This window comes from Hyperoodon ampullatus, assembly GCF_949752795.1.
Source record: "Hyperoodon ampullatus genome assembly, chromosome: 4".
NCBI lineage: Eukaryota > Metazoa > Chordata > Mammalia > Artiodactyla > Ziphiidae > Hyperoodon > Hyperoodon ampullatus.
The window spans coordinates 30,662,654-30,682,938 of record NC_136917.1 but is presented as its reverse complement, the minus strand read 5'-3'; the positions used below and the strand labels follow the sequence as shown (position 1 = coordinate 30,682,938).

The 20,285-nt window shown below is 52.1% G+C and overlaps 1 protein-coding gene across 1 annotated transcript in view; it reads right to left on the bottom strand.

Moving 5' to 3' along the window:
• Nucleotides 1-20,285, bottom strand: part of ARHGEF18 (Rho/Rac guanine nucleotide exchange factor 18) — a gene marked incomplete at its 5' end in the record, with an annotated part of 91,549 nt that overhangs the window by 63,471 nt on the left and 7,793 nt on the right. Inside the window, 9 exons of the mRNA XM_079703778.1 lie at nt 1,043-1,184; nt 1,329-1,431; nt 2,352-2,429; nt 2,934-2,978; nt 3,309-3,366; nt 4,033-4,150; nt 4,818-4,968; nt 5,887-6,152; nt 12,445-12,566. Coding sequence (XP_079559904.1) covers nt 1,043-1,184; nt 1,329-1,431; nt 2,352-2,429; nt 2,934-2,978; nt 3,309-3,366; nt 4,033-4,150; nt 4,818-4,968; nt 5,887-6,152; nt 12,445-12,566 — 1,083 coding nt within the window. The remainder of the gene's footprint in view (nt 1-1,042; nt 1,185-1,328; nt 1,432-2,351; nt 2,430-2,933; nt 2,979-3,308; nt 3,367-4,032; nt 4,151-4,817; nt 4,969-5,886; nt 6,153-12,444; nt 12,567-20,285) is intronic.

Sequence of the window (20,285 nt, the reverse complement as noted above, 5' to 3'; positions counted from 1 at the left end):
TAGGTATCTAGTAGGTGGAGACCAGGGATGCTGGTCAACATCCTCCAAAGCACAAAATAGTTCCCCCTTCCCCCAACAAAGGATTACTAGGCCTCAAATAGCAATAGGGCCAAGGTTGAGGAACCCTGAATTAGCCTGAATTTGCAACTAACATGCAGTTGCTGGTGCCTCCTCTCTCTCCCTTACAAAGCCCAATTTGTTTTCAAAAAGGTGATATGCTAAATCTCAGAAAAGGCCAGAGTCATCTCCCTCCAAGGCCTCTGGAACCCAGTACTTTTTCCTGAGCAGACACCATTGCCCCCCAGACAGCCCCGGGAGGCAGGAAATTGCCTGTTATGGGCTGATCGTGCCTCCCCCCACCAACCCCAATTCATATGTTACAGTCCTAATCCCCCTCAGTACATCAGAAGGTGGCCTTATTTGGAAATAGGGTCATTGCCATTTTATTTAGTTCAATGAGGTCATACTATGGTAGGGTCGGCCCCTAAAACAATGTGACTGGCATCCTTAGGAAAAGGGGAATTTCAGACGTAGACAAGCATACAGGGACAATGCCATATGAAGATTATAGTTCTGCTGGCACAAGCCACTGGACTTCCAGAAGCCAGGAGAGACACCTGGGGTGGACCCTTCCCTAGCACCTTCAGAGGGAGCCTGGCCCTGCTGACACCTTGATGTCAAACTTCTTGAGAACTGTGAGACAATGCATTTCTGTGGTTTAAGCCAACCAGATGGTGTTACTTTGTTACGCAGCCCTAGCTAACTAATATACTGCCCAAGTCTGGATTTTGCCAAAGGATTTTTGCAACGACGAAAGCTGAGACTTAAAGGGAATTTGGTGGGGGGGCAAGCTAACCAAATGGTCCCTGCTCTTAGGGATGGATCCCTGGTGACATCCAGGAAGCCAGGGTTGGTCCGAGCTTAGAAAGGGTGAAATAGGACGAGGATGCAAAGAGCGAAGGAGGCCATGAGAACGATTTAGGGGAAGTGAAGGAGAGGAAGTGGCTGCCATCGAGGGGATGGGCTGGGCCACCAGACTTACCAGAGCTCAGAAAAGTTTTGCCACACAGCGGGCAGCTGGAGTGTCCAGAGTAGGTTCCTTGAGCCAGCTGGTGCCCGTTGACACATTCTTTCCACTCTCGAGCATCCTGACCTTTGTCTTTCAGAAGCACTGGGCTCTTCCCCTGTTGGGGACAGAGGTGGGCCTTAGAATGCCCTGTGCATCCAGTCTCGTCTCGAATCATAGAGATCTGGAGCCAGGGGCACCCTGACAAGCTGCAGAAGGCAGAGGGGGATTGCCCCCCCTACCCCTGGCCCGGCCCCCTGACCTTCTCCTTCTGCCTGGTGACTCGACATCGGAGGGAACTCAGTCTGCGCTTCACCCTGGCACTCCTGTCACTTCTCTCCATCTTCCCCGCTCTGTCCCCGCTCCTGAGGGGCAGAAAATTTGGTGAGGAGAGCGCAGCAGACCCAGAAGGCCCTTCTGAGCCAGTCCTGCAGGTCGCTTCTGGGATCCACCTGGAGTCTGTCTCCCTGAGGCCCCTTCATCCTGTTTCACCCCTGCTGTGGTCCCTAAGTCTCTCCCTCCTTCTCTCACTCACTCATTCGCTGAACAAATATTTACAGAGGTTTGCAAATTTCAGGAACCTTGGGGACCAGGTTTGCAGAGGGGAAGGTGACATGGTCTCCAACTTGAGGTCCCTTGATGGGCCTTGTCCATCTCAGCCTCCTCCCTCTGATTCATGCCCCCTTCCTATCTCATCAGCCTAAAATCCTGCCCATTCTTCCTGTGGGATATCTGTCAAACCCGGCTTCCCTCTTCCCATCCAATGCTGCAGCCCCAGATCGTGCCTCTCCTGGATGACCGGCACACCCTCATTTAATAAATATGTATTAAGTCATTGGACAAAGAAACCCAGCCCCCACAGAATCTAGTCCCTGGAGGGAGATTCCGTACCTCCAGTCTGTACCCTTCATTGCTCACCATCATCGCTCACCACAGAGCTGTGCTCCTTTGCTTCCCAGGTGTGATCTGGCCTCTGCTGACTCCCGCCTCCCTCCCCTCCTCCCAGCCCCATCCCGACACCGTTCCTGAGGAAGGCACCGATTTCTTTTCCCCATCCTCATTTCTTCGTATTGGTGAACTCCTACTGTTCCGTCGGAACCCAGCTCAAGCTGTCACCTCCTCCAAGAAGCCCTCCTCTGCCCTACCAGGGCATATGAGGAGCCCCGCTACCACCCCCACCATTGCCCTGGCGGTTCCAGTGAGAGGACGGGGCCCCCAGCTCAGGGCCCACAGTAACCTCTTGTGGGAATCCAGTGGCGGCCCGCCAACAGCTCTGCGTACTCACTCGGACAGGAACTCAAACCAGGTGAGGTTTGAGTGGGCTCCTCCGGGGCTGACGGACAAGGAAGCCCTCTGCCAGGCCCTGCAGGACCAGAGGGGACAGACACAGCAGCCCTTCCTTCCTCCCGCAGGTGCCCCTCTCGTGCCCCCCTCCCTCTGGGCTCCTGTGGATAGGTGTGCCCCCCGTGCCATGTCTGAGATCACACCATCCCTCTATGTGTGGGCTTGTATACGTGGTCATTGAGATGGGTTTTCCAGCAGAGGGTGATAACAGGACTTGGTCAAACAAAATCAGCATGTCAGGAAGTTTTTCTAACAGATGGCAGTATTTTGGTAAAGAGGTACCTTTTCCCATTTGGACAAAGGTAGGGCATGGACTGCTGATGGCTTGCTTCTGCACCCTGTCCTTTCCCACACCTGGACGTCCTCCCACCTCTCCTGTCACCGTTTTCCTCCCATTTCTCCTTGTCTTCACACCATGCCTGTTCACTCCTATACCTGTCCCCCTACAATTTCCCCCTACACCTGTCCTCCGCATCTGCCCTCACATACCTGTTGCCTCACACCTAGCCCCCTTTCCACTTACCCATGGTACTGTCGGAGTTCTTGAAGCACCTGCTGGGCAATCAGCCTGCAATGGCAGATAAAAACAGCCCACAGTTGCCCCACATGACAGACATTCCCCAAGGTGAGCTGTGATTATCCTACCCGGTCCCGGGTCCTGATGCAGCCCCTAAACTGGATCCCCAGCCCCTCCCCCATGCTGTCGAGAGCCTTTCTGAGGGGACTGGGTCCCTCTCCTGGGAGAAGGATGGTGTGGTAGAGAAAATCGAGATTATTTTAGGGGGACAGTGGCTGGTCACTTACAGCCAGTGATGCTACACCCTGCGTCCCTCCTCCCCAAGCCTTGACTCCTTGGCTGTCCAGGGGGTCCCTCCCTGAGCCAGGGGCGGACACTCACACATGATCTGGCTCTACGTGGTCCTTTTCCATGCACTCCAGCACCGGTGGATCCAGGCCTGGAATCAGCCCCCACCCCAAGAGGCACAGGCATGAAGGGGGCCCTGGGGCAGGACCAGCCCGGCATGGCGCCCCCTAAACCCACCCCTGCAGAAATGGAGACTGTCCAGATGTGGCTTGCCACTCTTGGGGAGGAGAGGTGAAAAGAGGGCAGAGAGCCAGGGATGGAAGTGTCCTCGGCATGTCATGACTGCTTACGACTGGCTAAACGCTTTACACATATGCGGTCAGTGAACCCTCCAAGTGACCCTAAGGAGATACAGTAATTGTCTCATTCTCCGCGAGAAAGCTAAGGAGGCTTAGAAACTTGCTAGAAAGTGGTAGATTCCGGTTTGGCCTGTAGGTCTGTCTGACAACAGAGGGACACAAGCTCTTCAGATAGAGATTCAGAGACAAAGAAGGAGATAAAGAAAGAGACAGAGTCAGAGGGAGAAGGGGGAGCCCTGCGGGTCATTGCAGTGTTGTGTCCACCTTGGCTGGAGGATCCCTGGGGGTGGGGGGGGAAGGGCAGATGATGCAGGAATCCCCCCCACCCCCTCAGCATTCTGCCCAGTTCTTGTCCAGGGGACCCTAAGCCCCCTCCACCAGCCCCATCCAGGGGACCCTCCAGCAGAAACCCCCTACTCCACTTGTTTTAAATGAAGGAAACCCCCAGGCTGGGCTACCTTGAACCGCCGCTGGAGCGGGCACTTCCAAAGCCGGAAAGATTTCCAGGGAGCTGATCTCATCGAAGGACACGGGGACTGACCGTGACCTCACTCTTTTTTCGGGGCTGTCACATTCCTGCAGGGAATAAGCATCTCGCTAAGCCTGGAGACAGCCCAGGCTGCAGGCAGGCTCGCCGGGTCGAGGGTCCCCAGCCTTCAGCTGCAGACAGGGGCTGCCCCCAGCCATGTGGCATGAGCACAGAGTTGGGACTCCATAGCAGCTGAGGGCTGGAGCCATACCCTCCCCAGCCATGGGCTGCAGTCCTGCAAAGGACCACCAACTCCCCGCCCCAGCTGTGGGCTGGAGCTCTGGAATTCTGAGCCACAAATTCCAGCTATGGCCAGTAATTTCCCCCCAGGTCATGGTCATGGGCAAAGATGCTCCAGGCAGAGGCAACAGCTCCGAGCATGCATTCCCCAGGTTTGGGCTAAAATCCCAGACGAGCCCTCCCTACTTCCAAACTCCAGTCACAGGCAGCACCTTCTTCCAGCTGCAAAGATGCAGAGACATGCCCCTGCTCCCCAGCCCAGGGGTGCACTTATGGCCAAGGATCCCAGCCCAGTAAAGGACCTTCAGGTCTGGGCTGTAATCTCAGGACCCAGCGACTCCCCAGTCACGGGCTCTACCTGCCATGATAAAGCAGTCCCCCCAGCTATGGGCAAGGCACTCCTTGGAACCTGCAGAGACAGTTCCTGGGCCCACAGGTGTGTTATCATCCGGGGTGGCTGCAGGTTGCACCCACCTTGTTTGGTGCCTCTGGGGGGGTTCCACCCCCAGACAGACACCCTTTGGTCCAGGCCTGCAGGCCCTCTCCTGGCAGGTTCAGAGCAAGGCTGGCCAGTGTCCGAGGGAGACAGGGCCCCTCATTTGCAGCTGAGGCTTCGAGGCTGAGCCTGGTGGAGGAAGGGAGGGAGTCGGGTCTCTTCCACATGGTTGCTGCCCCAGCTCCAGCATGTGAGGCATGGGGGCCTGGAGGGAACCCATGGGTAGCCCTTTGTGGGGACAGGGCACAGAGAGGGGTCCAGCTCTCCCAGTACCAGAGAGGTGGGTGGGGAGTCTGGCTGGGGAATTTTATGCTGAAGTTCCATTTGCATCGCGGGCCCACTCTTTTTTGTGTTTTGGGTTTTTTTACCTTTTTTTTTTGGCCCAGCAGCATGTGGTATTAACTTAGTTCCCCTACAGGGATCAAACCCATGTCCCTGGATTGGAAGCTCGGAGTCTTAACCACTGGACCACCAGGGAAGTCCTCCCTCCCACTGTTTTTTTTTTACACAGACTGGATTTCTATCTGGGGGGACCTGTGAGGGGTGGAGGGGGCAGCTAAAGCACCCCTCTCTACTGTTTGGGGCTACTACTGTGGTTTGTGGGTGGCACTGAGCACGCATCTGTTTTGATCACAAGTGCATCTGTGGCTTTGTGCACGCATGTGCAAGTGACATGTTTATGCCTCCCTGGGTTTGAGCAGGGGGAGGGTGCACGCCTGCATGTTGAGCGTGGGCGTGTACACCCAGGGTGCACGGGCGGGTGTGCACATCTAGGTCTGAGCCTGCCTGCCGGGTTCACGCAGTTCCAGTCTGGGCTGGTGCACGCTCCTTCAGCGTGTGCGTGCTTACCCATGCACACAGATTCATGTGCCCACATGGGCTCTGTGTGCAGGCCTGCATCTCCAGAGAGGGCCTTTGGGGCTGCCTTCTGACAGTGCAGACACCTCTGGTGGCCCTTGAGCTAGATGACAGAGAGGCAGGGGGGCAGCGTGGCCTGGTCTCCCTGGGGGTGTGTCCCGGAAGGCGTTAGCAGGTGGGGCGACTGACCTCTGCCAGGTCTCAGAGCAGCTCCGCGACCTCTCCCAGCTGCGTCTTCGAGGCAGGCCCTGGGACCCTGCCAGGCTGGAGAAGGGCGAGTCTTCTCCGGCTTCTTCGCTAGGGGGCCCATTGCCCCTGGCCCCTCTAGGCTGGCTTTGTGAAGGGACCTCAAGGCCCAGGTCCTGGATATACTCACTGCCCTGAAGCTCCCCCAAGTCCAGGCTGAAGTCCTCTGAGCTCTCGCCATTGCCAAGCAGCCCTGGAATTCCATCCTCCTGGAGACGGATGGGGAAAAGGCATTGACCGAGGGCAGCAGAGGCCCCCAACTCGCAGACGCTGCCCATCCCCCTCTCGTCCAACCTGGGTTCAGCGCCCATCTAGTGGCAGGTGGGGTAGAATGGGGGTGGTCCCCTCAGTGTAATGTCTAACGCAGTCCTTCAAGGCTTTATTCCCCCAAAAGGGGCCAGAAATCTGGGCTGGCAGACCTGATTCCACCTCCCTTACTGAATTTCTGTCTGACGGTCTTATGAAACAGACAAAATAACCTGTCCTGTCGACTCACCCAGCTTGTTTTAAGCCTCAGGTAAGATCATGCTTATGAATGCAGTTTGTAAAAGCGCTGCACGGAGGTAAATTATCCTCGGTGCTACTGCTACTGGTGGAATTTCAGGCAGTGTCAGGGCTCGTAGTCTTTCTTTCTTTTTTTTTTTTTTTGGCCGCACTGCGCAGCATGCGCTATCTTCATTCCCCCACCCGGAATCGGACCCACAGCCCCTGAAGTGGAAGCGCGGAGTCTTAACCACTGAACTACCAGGGAAGTCCCAAGGGGCTGCTAGTCTTTTCCCGGGGATGCTTAGGGTGTGCACTCATGGGTCTTCTGTACCCTAAGTCTCCCTCCCAGGCCTAGGGTGAGGCAAGTGAGGCACTCACCTTGGACACAAAATTGTAGGGGGTGCCCCAAAACTCAGGAATAAAGAAAATCATACTTTAATATAATATTTTTAAAAAGAACTCAATACAGTGCAAAGAGGTCCATGATGAGCAAATTATCAAAATGTTAAGACATGACAGTTTCGGACCCCGCACCTCGCTTGCCTCCCCCTATTTCCGGCCCTGCTGCATCCTACCAGAGGGTAGCCTGGAACCTCTGCGCTCCTAAATCCCCTGCAATAACTTCCGCTCCCGGACAGCAGAAGCCTGAGCTCGTGAGCACAGTGCAGAGGGCTCCAGGGTCGGCTGCCTCCCGCTTCTGGCCCGTCTGCAGCCTCACGTTGCAACCCACCCATGAGGCATCGATGTGCTAGGCGCTGTTAGACACGGAAGATACACAGGGGTAGACGATGATTGTCACATCCACCAAAGCAGCAACCAATCTGCACCCAGAACTACACGGGTGTTAGCCCTAATCCCACCTCAGCTCCACCAGGGGGCGTTGTTGTCCCACTTTCCAGATCAGGAGACAGGCTCAGGGAGGAGAAAGGACCACACAGTCCTGGGCCACACAGTCAGTAAACCGCAGAGCCAGACCCAAACTCAGATCTGTCTGGATCCAAAGCTCTATCCTCTTTCTTACCCTTGTTACTCTTCTATTTCTTTTTCCTCTCTCTCCCTCCCAGTCATTCTATTTGTCATTTTTTTTCCCCAGCCAGAGCACCTGCTTTTTCCTCTCCTTGGAGAATCTCTTCTCCCAAGTCCCCCAGAGGCAGCCTGGTGAACTCCTATTCACCCGTCAAAACCCAGCTTGGGCATGCCCTCCAGGCTGCCTTCCTGACTCCTCCAGTCTAAATAAGGTATCCCTCCTTTGGGCTGTCAGGATCTGCAGGACAGGAACTGTCCTTTTCCAGGCCTTTGTTAGCACTGTCCTCAGACAGGGTTTTGTGGGTAGGTGGGGAGTCCTCTACCAGTGCTCCATGCAAAACCAACCCTGAGATGTGACCCCAGACATCTATGTGAGCTCAGGCAGCCCTTGATGGACTGTCCCAATTGGTGGCCTGAAGGGCCCACTGAGGAGACATGGCCCCCTTCATGAGCTCTATAAGAGGCCCCAGGATAGGACTGCCAGATAAAATGCAGGACGCCCAGTGAAATTCCAATTTCATATAAACAACGAATTTTTTTTCTAGTGTAAGTAGATTCCAAACATTACAATATTCAAGTCTAACTGCACATCCTTTAATTTTATCTGCTCAATATTGCAACCCTATTTATCCCTGGACCATTTGGCCGGTCATGGCCAGCCTTTACTAGGGGAGGGGTAACAGGAAGGTCCCTGCTAACACTTGGTGTGCGGAATTTTCAGAGAAGCAGCTAATTGAAAGTGGAAAACACCTGCCAGCCAAGAGCCACGCTCTTGGTCACTGCGGATCTTGCCTGGCAGGACGCAGGTGGCAGTGTCCACACCTGCCGTGGAATGAGGGTGGAAGAGCTATGCAGGGTCTGGATTTTTCTCTCACCTCCCCCACTTGGAGCTTTCTACAGTTTTGACACCTTCCTTCTTTTTAAAAATCGTAGTAAAGTATACATAACATGGACTTCACCATTTTAACCATTTTTAAATATACAACTCAGTGGCATTAAGTACATTTACACTATTGTGCAATCGTCACCACTGTCCATCTCCAGAACTTTTTTTCATCTTCCTCCAAAGAAGGTTTGTACCCATTAAACAGTAACTCCCCATTCTCACCTCCTTGAGCCCCTGGTCACCTCAACTCTACTGTGTCTTATTGAATTTGCCTATTCTAGGGACTTCGTATAAGTGGAATCGTACAATATTTGTCCTCTTGTGTCTAGTTTATTTCACTTAGCATAATGTTTTCAAGCTCATCCGTATTTTAGCATGGGTCAGAATTTCCTTCCTTTTAAAGGCTAACATTCCATTGTATGGATGGACCATATTGTATGGATATAAACAAAACTACATTTTGCTTATCCATTCAGTCTTTGATGGACATTTGGGTTGCTTCCACCTTTTGGTTCTTGTGGATTATGCTGCTATGAACATGGATGTACAATGTCTGTCTGAGTCCCTGCTTTCACCTCTTTTGGGTAGATCTGCAGAAGTGGGGTTGCTGGATCGTACGGCAATTCTGTGATTGGCTTTTTGAGCCCCGGCCATACTGTTTTCCATGGTCTTGAATCTTTCCTTTGCACCCACTGACCTTTTTTGGGGGGGGGCTGCACTGCGTGGCATGTGGGATCTTAGTTCCCTGACCAGGGATCGAACCCATGCCCCCTGCAATGGAAGTGCAGAGTCTTAACCACTGCACTGCCAGGGAAGTGTCTGCACCCACTGATCTTGCTTCCCCCCACCTCCCTGGCTGCTTCTTCTCTGCCTGCTGCTTCCTCCCTGTATCTTTCATATACCAGGGTCCCTCTTCTTCAGTCTCCGTTCAAAAAATCCACATCTCTGGCCCTGGCTGGTCCAGGTTCCCCTGGTTCTCCTATGACTTCAGCGGCAGCCTTCCCGAGATCACTCCAATCCCATCCCTGGTGCCTCGGTAACCTCTGCCAACTCCTGTCTCCTCTGCCATGGCCCCAAAAGTTTCCTTGCCTCTCTGGTTTTCATCCTCCTGTAAATATAAATACATCAGGACAGCCTCTTGGCCTGGGCCGGGCCCTCCCCACTCCCTCTCCTACATCTGGGCTCCCTCACAGGAGGCAGAAGTGGGAACCCCGCCAGAGCTTTGGGTGGAAGGGGATGGTGGGCAGTTGTGGCAGGTACAGAGATGGAGGGGGAGGGAGGGGGCTTTGTCCTTTGCTGGGGAACTTGTATCTTTCCTCTAACATTTCCTGGGTCAGAAATGGGAGCCGGCCCACTGAGGGCCTTCCCAGGCATCTCCCTAAACATTTGTATGCTGACCCTGATGCCCCAGAGATGATACAGTAAATCCAGGTTCCTGCTCCCAGAACCCTGGGGAACCTTGAGGGATGGATCCCCCCTCAATGGCAGACCCAGAGACGAGATGTCCCAGGAATTCCACTCTACCAAAGGGCTTGCTGTGTGCAGATTGAGATAGTACATGGATCAACGTTTATAAAAAATGTAAATAGTTATTTATCTCCTTGTATATTAAGAAAAAATAGCACACCAAGGCAATTTCAAGCATATCATTTCTCTGGTTCCATTTCATCGTGTAAAAAGGGAATTGATTTCAAACAAAAGAGCAAATAAATAACAGGTACAGACAGTTTTTGGATGGCTGGAATGATAGAAAGGCCTTAGTCAAGGTTTGCATCCCTCACGTGTCTTTTATTAGCTCAGTGTGACCTTAGGCAAGTTTCTAACCCTCTCTGGGCCTCAGTCTTCTCATCTCTAAAATGGGCATGATGTTGCCTTTTTGTAGGATTGCTGGGCAGGTAAAATGAGATGAGGCTTACACATTGCAAGCCCTCGATCAATGGAAGCAGATATTGGTTGTTGCAACCATGGTTGTTGTTTTTATACTTCAGGAGTCAGGGCCCTTTGGGCAAATTGATGACCCTGCCAGATGGAGCTAATTGGAGTAGACTGACAACTAAATCCAGTGATTATAATCAAGGATGAGCGAATGTTCTAGAAAATGGGCTGGAGAAGAACTGAAGGGGGGCCAGCTGACCCTGTTTGAAGGGACAGGAATTCTGGTTTGGAGTTCTACTTAGAAAATCCCTTTTTTGTTATTATTATTTTAAACTTAAATTTAATTTTTTTTAAGTTTGAAAAATAAGATTTATTCTAAGCCAGATCATATAAAGAATTCCTTTTTTAAAAAAGGAAAAACCCTGGGGTAATCATTGGTGTGCAAAATCTACTAAGGACAACTCAACTAGGACAGGTTAGACCATCTTTAGACAGTTTCCGTAACAAAATAAAACCCCCAAACCCTACTTCCAACCACATAAAATAGTGTCTATGTGACATGTAAATGATTTCTTGAGCTGGCTATATAGGTCAAGTTGCATATATTTTAAAATAATTTACATCTTATCAGTATATATATCTTTTTCAATGAAAAGAAAGAAAGAAAAAGAAAAAGAAAGAAAGAAAGGAAGAAGAAGGGAAGAAAGGAAGGAAGGAAGGAAGAAATCAGGGAGGGCTTCCTGGAGGAAGTGATAGTGAGGGAAGCCCTGAGGAATGAGTAGGAGTTAGCTAGGTAGAGGCTCTGGGTGAGGGCGTTCCAGACATTAAGAGAACAGGATGTTCAGAAGCCTGTTGGTTTGAGAGCTCACGGTGCTTCCCCCACAAACTGGCAAGATTTCCTTATGGCTGAAGGGGTTTGTGTGGGGGAGGGAATGGGGTTGGATCAGCAGGCCTGGTAGGCCAAGGAAGGATTTAATCTCTAAGTTCCAAACAATGGTGTTATGGAGGCCAGGGGGGCTGTGATTTGCCTTCAGAAAGATTATGCAAGATGCAGAGCCCAGATAGGCTTGGACAGGGGCAGGGCTGTTGGAGCAGTGAAGACACCTGTGCAAATCACCTGGGTGAGCAATTACAGTGGCCTCCACCAGGGCAGTGGAGAAGGAAGGAGAGACATGGACAGAATTGAGGGTTGTACAGGTGTAGTGTGCACAGGGCTTGGGGAGGGAAGGGCAGATGTTGCCTTCTGCTGCTTCCAGCTCTGGTGACCAACTAGATAAGGACACGGATGCGGGTGGCAGGGCTTATTTGGTGGTGGTGGGGTAGAGCCTCCCCGTATATACCCAGAGCTCCCTGCTTCTCCAGGTACACGCTTCCTCCATTGCCATCCTATCTGCCCAACTGCCTGCAGTCCAAGAGGTCCAGAGCCCTGGAAGGATCCAGAACTGAACTTGAGTCCTGGTCCCATCTTCATTTACCCTGGATTCTCCCTGACACCTAGGCCAATTCTTTCCCTGCCTGGACCCCAGTATGCTCTTCTATAAATTGACAGGGGCAGATACACAGAATTTCCTACATATGGTTTGACTGTAATGGACCCTCCTTCCTTAGTGTGGTGGGTGTTATAAAATGCCACCCAGACCCCCCCCTTCAGTGAGGATGTGCTGCCCCAGATGCTGGGGGAGGGCTGCCAGCAGATGGCTGTCAGCTGTCAGTCTCCTTCTGGGAAATCACATCCCTTCCTGGGCAGTCCACAGGCCACGACTGATTGATGTGGGGACATAATGGCTTGGCCATCTCAGCCTGATTTAGGACCACTCTGCAGGGCTGTTCTAGCTCAGAGGTCCCCATGGGAGCTTTTTCTTCCTTTTTCATTGATTGCTCTACCCACCCATGCACCCATCTAGCCACCCTTTCCTCCTCCCTCCCTCCCTTCCCTCCATTCTTTCATCCATCCATCCATCCACCCATCCATCCATCTCTTTTGTCAGTCCTTCCTTCCTTCCATCCATCCATCCATCAACCCTCCCCTCTACTCATCCCACCCTCCCTCTTCTTGTTCCAGAAAGGATTCATTTTCTCATCTGTAGAATGGGATAATAACTACTCTGCCATATTTTGATGAGAGTTCCCTGAAATAATGCACACAAAGTTCCTGCAGGTGCTAAAAAAGTGTACTTGCTGCCACAGGCGTCATCATCTCCTGCCCGTCTCAGCAGTCAGACACATGCCTGCTCATCCTCCATGGCGGAGAAGTCTGGGTCCTCAGGCCTCCAGGGTCCACCGCTGCTCTTTGTGGCTGAGTCTGCAGCTCCAGAGTCAAAGGGCTGGACATATGGCTTGGGCTCAGAGCCTGTGGGGAAAGGAGGGACAAGGTGTCACGGCTGAGTGGGAGGCCTGAAGAGTCAGGGCCTGAGTGCTACATCTGGGCCTCAGTTTTCTTATCTGTAAAATGGGATGGCAGGGGAGGATGGTCCCAATGATCTTTTTTTTTTTGGCCACACCCTGTGGCTTGTGGGCTCTTAGTTCCCTGACCAGGGATCGAATCCAGGCCCTCGGCAGTGAAAGAGTGAGTCCTAACCACTGGACCGCCAGGGAATTCCCTCTTTAAGCCAACATACACAACACCACTCATGCTGAGCCTGGGACAGATATTTCTATTCAATCCCAGGGCTCTTTCTTCCTGAGCCATGGTCCCCTCAGAATGCTTCCCACTGCATCATTTTTGGAAGCCATCTCCAGCTGATCCGAATTAGCTCATGAGATGAAATCGATTAGTCATGCCTGCTCTAGCAAAAAGCCCTCATTTGCTAGAATGGGTCCCTAAGACCAAATGCAAGTACCCAGTGCCCACATTTAGAGGGTCTCTAATGGTAGAACTTCAGGCTGTCTCTGCCCCTATATTGTAACTTTGAGTTCCAGGGACCCCTGGGTGGCATGGTATAGAGGAGAAAACAAGGGGTTTGGGGTCAACCAGACTGTGTCCTTGCCTGGACCTGTCCCTAATGGCTGCACACCTTTGAGGAAGTCACCTCTCTGAGCCTCAGTTTCCTCACCTGGAAGGTGGGTGTGATGGTGCCCACCTTTCAGGGCCCGATCCTGGGGTGCTTGGTCACCTTCCTTGCCCTTCAGGTCAGGAGGGTGCCCTGGCTTGATCTTGGGTGTTGGATGGAGCCTTTTGCCGTTGGAGAAACAGGCACTCCCGACTCTCTCCCCCTGCCCCTTACACTGCAGCTAGAGCCCGTCACCCCTGCATATCCGAAGCCCCACGGAGGTTACCCACCGCCTGCAGGAAGAAGGTCAAATGTCTTGGTCCAGCCACTGGTGTTCACCAGGATCTTCCTTCTGTGCCTTGTCCCTGCCGCTGCAGGACCCACTGCCTAAGAGCCCCCCATTCCTGTTGTAGGGCCGCCTGCCTAAAGACCTCATCCTATTCCATCCAGAAATCTTTGTCCACCCCCCCATCTACGGTGCCTCTCCTGTGCATTGCATTGCACTGCATTGTGTTGTACTGCACTGCACTGCACTGCATTGCCTTGGCATCTGGACTCCCTTCACTCCTCCACACCCCCTGCAAAAACATCCTGGGTCCTGCTGCAACCAGGGAGCTGAGGGGAGAGTGCCTGGAGGTGAGGCTGGAGGATCATGGGTGAAGGTGGAGGTGAGGAGTCCAATGGAGGTGATACCCAGATAGACTGACCCGCACGTTTGCGGTAAGAGCGGTAGCAGCTTCAGGAAGGGCCAAGGTGGGGGTGGGGAGCGGGATTGCGATGCCTTTGGACAGTGGCAGTTAGGTCCTCATCCATTCCTTAGCTTGGGTCCCCTGTGGCTGGGTGACCCCATGTCTCAGCTTGCTGGGGAAGTCCTGGTTTATGCTACTGAGTCAAGTAATGTTTAACACTAGCCCACTTTCACCCTCCAAAGGGTACAGGTGGGGTGATCTATTTTGGGGCCACTCGGCCTATAACCATTGCAGCTGGCAGAGGGGAAGGGGTGATGCTGTCCTTTTCTATCCCAACATGGGGTGAGCTGTCTGTACCCACTTATGTTCCTTCTCCTCCCAGCTGTGTAAGTACAAACACTGCCCCAGGTTTTGGGGGTGCTGACAGTTGTATAATTTGGGGAGCCTTCTTTAAGAAAACGAATACAAAATTGTGAATGCAAAATTGCTGGGGCTTTTTGGAAGGTAGCAAGAACAGCAGAAAATAGCTAAGGCAGAAATAAACACATTTCATAAACAGATGAATGAAAAGGTATCACATGGACATAAAAAACTCAAGGAGTCTGGAAAACATTTTGGCAATTCTTCAAAAAATTAAGCATAGAGTTGCCATACAACCCAGCCATTCCACTCCTAGGTCTATACCCAAGAGAATGGAAAACATAGATCCACCCAAAAACTTGTACATGACAGTTCACGGCAGTATTATTCTCAATCGCCAAAAGGTGGAAACAACCCAAATGTCCATAAACAGATGAATGGATACATAAAATGTGGTCCATCCATACAATGGAATATTATTCAGTCATAATAAGGAATGGAGTTCTGGGAGTTCCCTGGCTGTCCAGTGGTTAGGACTTGCACTTTCACTGCCAAAGGCCTGGGGTTCAATCTCTGGTTGGGGAACTAAGATCCCACAAGCCGCACAGCACAGCAAAAAAAAAAAAAGAAAAAAAAGAAGGAATGGAGTTCTGACACCTGCTATACCATGAATGAACCTTAAAGACATGATGTGACATCACAGAAGTCAGTCACAAAAGACCACATGCTATGTGATGCCATTTATATGAAATGTTCAGAATAGGTGAATCCATAGAGGCAGAAAGTAGATTAGTGATTGTCTAAGGCTGGAGAGAAATGGGAAACTTTGGGGTATGAATAAAGGATACAGATTTCTTTTGGGGGTGATGAAAATGTTCTAAAATTGATTGTGGTGATGGCTGCACAACACACGGCTTGTGGGATCTTAGTTCCCTGACCAGGGATTGAACCCGGACCTGGCAGTGAAAGGGAAAGCACCAAGTCCTAACCACTGAACCGCCAGGGAATTCCCATCACTGCAAATATTCTAGAAACCATCACTACTTTCCCAGCTACTCTCCCAACCTGGTTGAGGGCCTCTGTTCTGCTGCCCTCATTCAACCTTGCATCTCCCGTGAGGCAGCTTCTATGACTCAGGGAAATGTAGGAACACAGCAAGCAGGCTGTGAAGGACGAGAAAAGCCAGATGTGGGGTTGGGTCCTGGAGGCTGATGGGAGCTTGGAAGGGGAAGGGGAGCCGCCTGGAGGGGCCATCCCATCCCTCAGCCAAGGCCCCAGGGGGCCTCAGGAGAGGATGCAGGTTCTACCTGCTTTCCTGGGCAGGGGCCTCACAGAGGCCTGAGGCCTCCTGCAGCCTGTAGAGGCCAAAGGCCGAACCTTATGCCTTGCATCTGTGACCCTAAAAGTCTGGGATCCAAAGACTAAAGGTGAAAGGCCAGGGCTGAGTTTATTCTTTGCATGGAAGCTTCTGACCCAGGAACAGGCCGAGCTTGACCCTGAAGACATACTCCATTCTGATCCCAGTGTCACATGTTGAGCCTCAAACTTTGTGTCACAGACTGAGCCCCTAACCCAGTGTCATAGACTGAACCTCAACCTGGTGTCACTGACTGAGCCCTGATCCTGGTGTCATGGACTGAGCCCTGATCCTGGTGTCATGGACTGAGCCCTGATCCTGGTGTCATGGACTGACTCCTGATCCTGGTGTCATGGACTGAGCCCTGATCCTGGCGTCATGGACTGAGCCCTGATCCTGGTGTCATAGACTGAGTTCCCATCCTAGAGCCACAATCTGAACCCCAACCCTCATCATGTGCTGAGCCCTGACCCCAGGTACAGACTGAGCCTTCGTTCTGGTGACAGATTATCTCCTCCAAGCTCCAGACTTTGTCTCCAATGGCCTCTGCCTTTGTCTCCAGTGGTGACTGCCTGATATTCCCACCCGCACTCCAATCTCAGGCTGTCAAGGCCAAACTCCTTGTTTTCCTTCCTCCTTCTGTGTCCCCATATCAGTGTGACTGCACTGTCTTCCCAGTGACCCTGCCAGAGACCCGGAGATGAGCCTTGCCTCCTTACGACCCCTCAGGACACCAAGCCCTGTCAATTTCACCGCCACGACATTTCTCTACTCCATCCTCTTTTCTTTTTGCCTCTGCTACTATCTTAATGTCAGCCTCCATTATAGCTCCTGCTACACAACCACAGCTCTTGTTTCGATTTTCCTGCACAAACAATTGGCAACCACAATTGGCTTCTTCTGTCCCAGTAGCTGGTATGTCTTCTTGGCATGACATTTCAGAGAGTCACCCCCCTTCCTCTGGTCCTCACCCCTAGACTCCCCTTAGAACGACATTCGAACCCTCTTCAGTCTACCCTCTCAACTCCCCACACACACCTGAGCCCCTAACTCACTATTCTCCTGTGTGCCTCTGTGCTGTTCCCACCACCCTTTCCCACTCTTCCTGCCTTGGCAACCAAGGACTTTCTCTGATCCTCTGTAGACCGTCTTAGCCAGAGGACTTTGGATTCGTCTGCACCCCTTTTCTACTCCCTGTTGTACTTTAACTGGCTTACTTGTTCGCTTCTAGACCAGGAGTTTCACAGGCCAAACCTGACTCAACACCTGATTTTGTAAATAAAGTTTTAGTAGCACATGGCCACACCCATTCGTGTACATTGTCTGACTGCTTTCATGCTACAACTGTAGAGTTCAGTAGTTGTATCAGAGATCATATGACCTGCAAATCTGAAGACACTTACTCTCTGGCCTTCTACAGAAAAAGTTTGCTGTCCCCCGCTCCAGATTGTGAGGCAAGTTCTGTATCCAACCCACTTTTACACCCCCAAGTGGTAAAATCTTATGTGTGTTGATCAGTTCCAATATGCCTTGCCTTGTGCTAAGCCTGTCATGTTCTTTGCATTCTTCTATCCTCACAACAACCCTCTGAGTCCCCACATTATGGAAGGGCAAACCGAGGCTCAGAGAGATGTACTGACTCATCCAAGGTCATACTTGACTGGCAAGAGGCAGAGTTGGGACGTGAACCCAGGTATTTCTTGCTCCAAAGCAAGGGCTCACAACCACAAAACTATCCTGTGGTGAGCAGATGAATGGATAGATGGGTGAATATATGGTTGGATGGAAGCGTGGATGGTTGTATGGATGAATGAATGAATTGTTGAATACATGGATGAGTGGTTGGATAGTTGGCTAGCTGGCTGCCTGGCTGAAGGGAAAGTTGTCTGGCTGGCTGGTTGGATGGATGGATGAGTAGATATTTAGATGCATGAATAGTTGGGTGGTTAGATGGATGGATGGGTGGATGGATGGATGCATGGATATGTGGATGCATGGATGGATAGTTGACTGTCTGTCTGGTTGAACGGATGAATGCGTAGGTGGTTGGATGGATGGATGAGTAGATGGTTAGATGGACGAATGGATGTATGTATGTGTGGATGCAGGGATGGATGAATGGGTGGATAGTTGGGATAAGTGTTGTGTCAGTGTCCAGTGGCAGTGATGCATTACGTTCAGGAGATGATATTCTGAAGGGATGAGGACGGGGGAAACATAGATAGAAAGAGGCAGAATTGTGACAGAGAAGCCAGGCAAGAAGGAAACCAAGTTGAGACACAGAATGCACACATTATATATACACTTATTATGTACTAGGGAATGAGTGAAAAAGTATGGCCGAAATGGGTAACTGAGCAACTGAGGGGAAGGGCCAGTGGGGCTCTGCCCCAGGGAACTTCCTGCAGGTCCCAACCCCGCTTCCATAGTCTTGTCTGCCTCTCCAAATCCACTCCATTATTTTCCGAGGAGGTCCCATCTGGTGCCCAGACAGCCAGTTACAGAGCTTAAGAAGGGCACAGAGGGGGACTTCCCTGGTGGTCCGGTGGGTAAGAAACCACGCTCCCAATGCAGGGGCCCAGGGTTCAATCCCTGATCAGGGAACTAGATCCCACATGCTGCAACTAAGAGTTGGCATGCTGCAACTATGAGCCCTCATGGCACGACTGAAAGATCCCGCGTGCTGCAACGAAGACCCAGCGCAGCCCAAGTATATAAATAAATAAAATAAATATTTTAAAAAAAAGAAGGGCACAGAAAGGCGCAAGAATGGAAGGACTTGGTTAGAGAGTCCCTCTCTTCGCCCCACCCCTATGCTTCTCGCCAAAGAGCCGCCTCTCAGCCTGTATTCAAGTTCTAGGCAGCCTCTTCCAACAGCAGCTCCTGCAGCACCAGCCATAAAAGGGTTTAAGAGTTACCACTGGCTCCCACAGCTCACTCCCCAACCTGTCGACCTATAAGTCACAGCTTCAACCTTCCCGGGCGGGGAGACAGGGTGGTCTGGGCTGCCAAGAGTGGGTAGAGCTTCATAAGGATCTGGGTCCCAGGTGGGATCCATGGCTGATACCCTAATTCTCTAACATTACCATCCACTGGTGGATTTAAAAACCCTCCCCAAGCCCTCCAGCTGCCCACGCTGGTAGCTTTGCTCACTGGTCAGAACACACCACAGACCTAGCCTTGAGACAGACCTGGTTCCAAATCCAGGCTCCTTCAGCATGTACGTGCTGTGTGACCCTGAGATCATCACTTCCTCTTTCTGAGCTGAACCTCACAAGGGGTCAATATCTGGCAGCAATTTCCACCATTATGACTGCTCTTCTGTTGCATCTCAGTCCGCACACCACCGTCTCCCTCCCCAGCCCCAGCCTCCAGGTCCCCCGATATTCTCGATATTCCAGTCTCCTCCAGCACAGTGCCTGGCACACGACAGGTCCTCAACCAGAGTGTATGTAATGAACAAGCTAATGAATCTTCTTTTTGACTTCTCTCCTGCATGGAATCTCATTCATGAACAAGTACTCGGCTTATGCAGGGGGTACAGGGGGCTCCTATCACACTATCCCCCATGCCCCATGGCCTTGGACACCATCTGGCTATCTTCCAGGACTAAACTCCTGCCGAGATTTAAGAAATGCCTTTTTGCAAAAGCAATTCACCCAGACCCTGGGGGATATGATACAAGGGTCTCTCCAGCCCCCACATAGTAAACTGAAGTCCTGGGACCCAGGGGGCTACCAGCCAATGTGTGTGTGTGTGTGTGTGTGTGTGTTCTAGGGAGGTCTCTACCAGAATTTCTGGAAGTCTCAAACCTCCTTCCTTTTGCTGCCTCTCTGAACCTCTGTCCTGCAGCCATCCGGGAACATATCACATCAGGAGCCCCCAGGAAGCCACCAGGCTACCCCAGTTCTAGGGTGGATTCTCCTTCTACAGGAGACGAGTTCCTGGATGAGCCTGGGGAGACGTTTCCTCTGAGACAAGAGGGACCCCACAAGTCTGTGATGTTCTGTTGGGGTCCCAGGGAACCAGAGATCAAGAAATTTGGGGCTGGCTCAGGCAGACTCTGTGCCCCTGGGCTGAGGAAAGGCTTGGGGTGGGATGGTGGGCAGGCTGTCCAGGGAGCCCTGCCTGGATGGTCGGTACCCACTGCTCACTGCCTGCCCCCTTACCTCTCTTGAAGGCCCACCGCTTCAGCCAGAGCTTGGAGAGGACCGGCCAGGAGTGGTTGAGTGCTGAGCTAGCCATGGGGGCCGTGTGTGCGAGCATGTGAGTGAACAGCAGGATGAAGAAGGCAATCGGCTGGGAATATCTGCCAGGACGGGGCTGCCAGCAAGAGGGGCGGAGACTGTCTGCAGGGGCTGCCAGATGCATCAGCTGATGGGAGCTTGGGGCTGGGGCAGGGGGGGCCCCGGGGACTCCAGCCTTGGGAGAGGCCAAGTCCTTAGCACCACCCCCCACCTCCCCTGCCTTATAGGCTTTTCACCCTGGCTGGACAAGACATTCCCAGGAGGAGCTGAAGGGTGCAGTGAGGGGTCCTCAGAAAACAGGTATAGACTGGGTCCTGAGGTGGACCTGGGTATGCATGAATGTCTGAGTGTTTGTGTGTGTGTGTGTTTCATTGTCTCTGTGCTTTTGACAGTGAATTTGTGTGTTAGCACAGAGTGTGTGTTTTC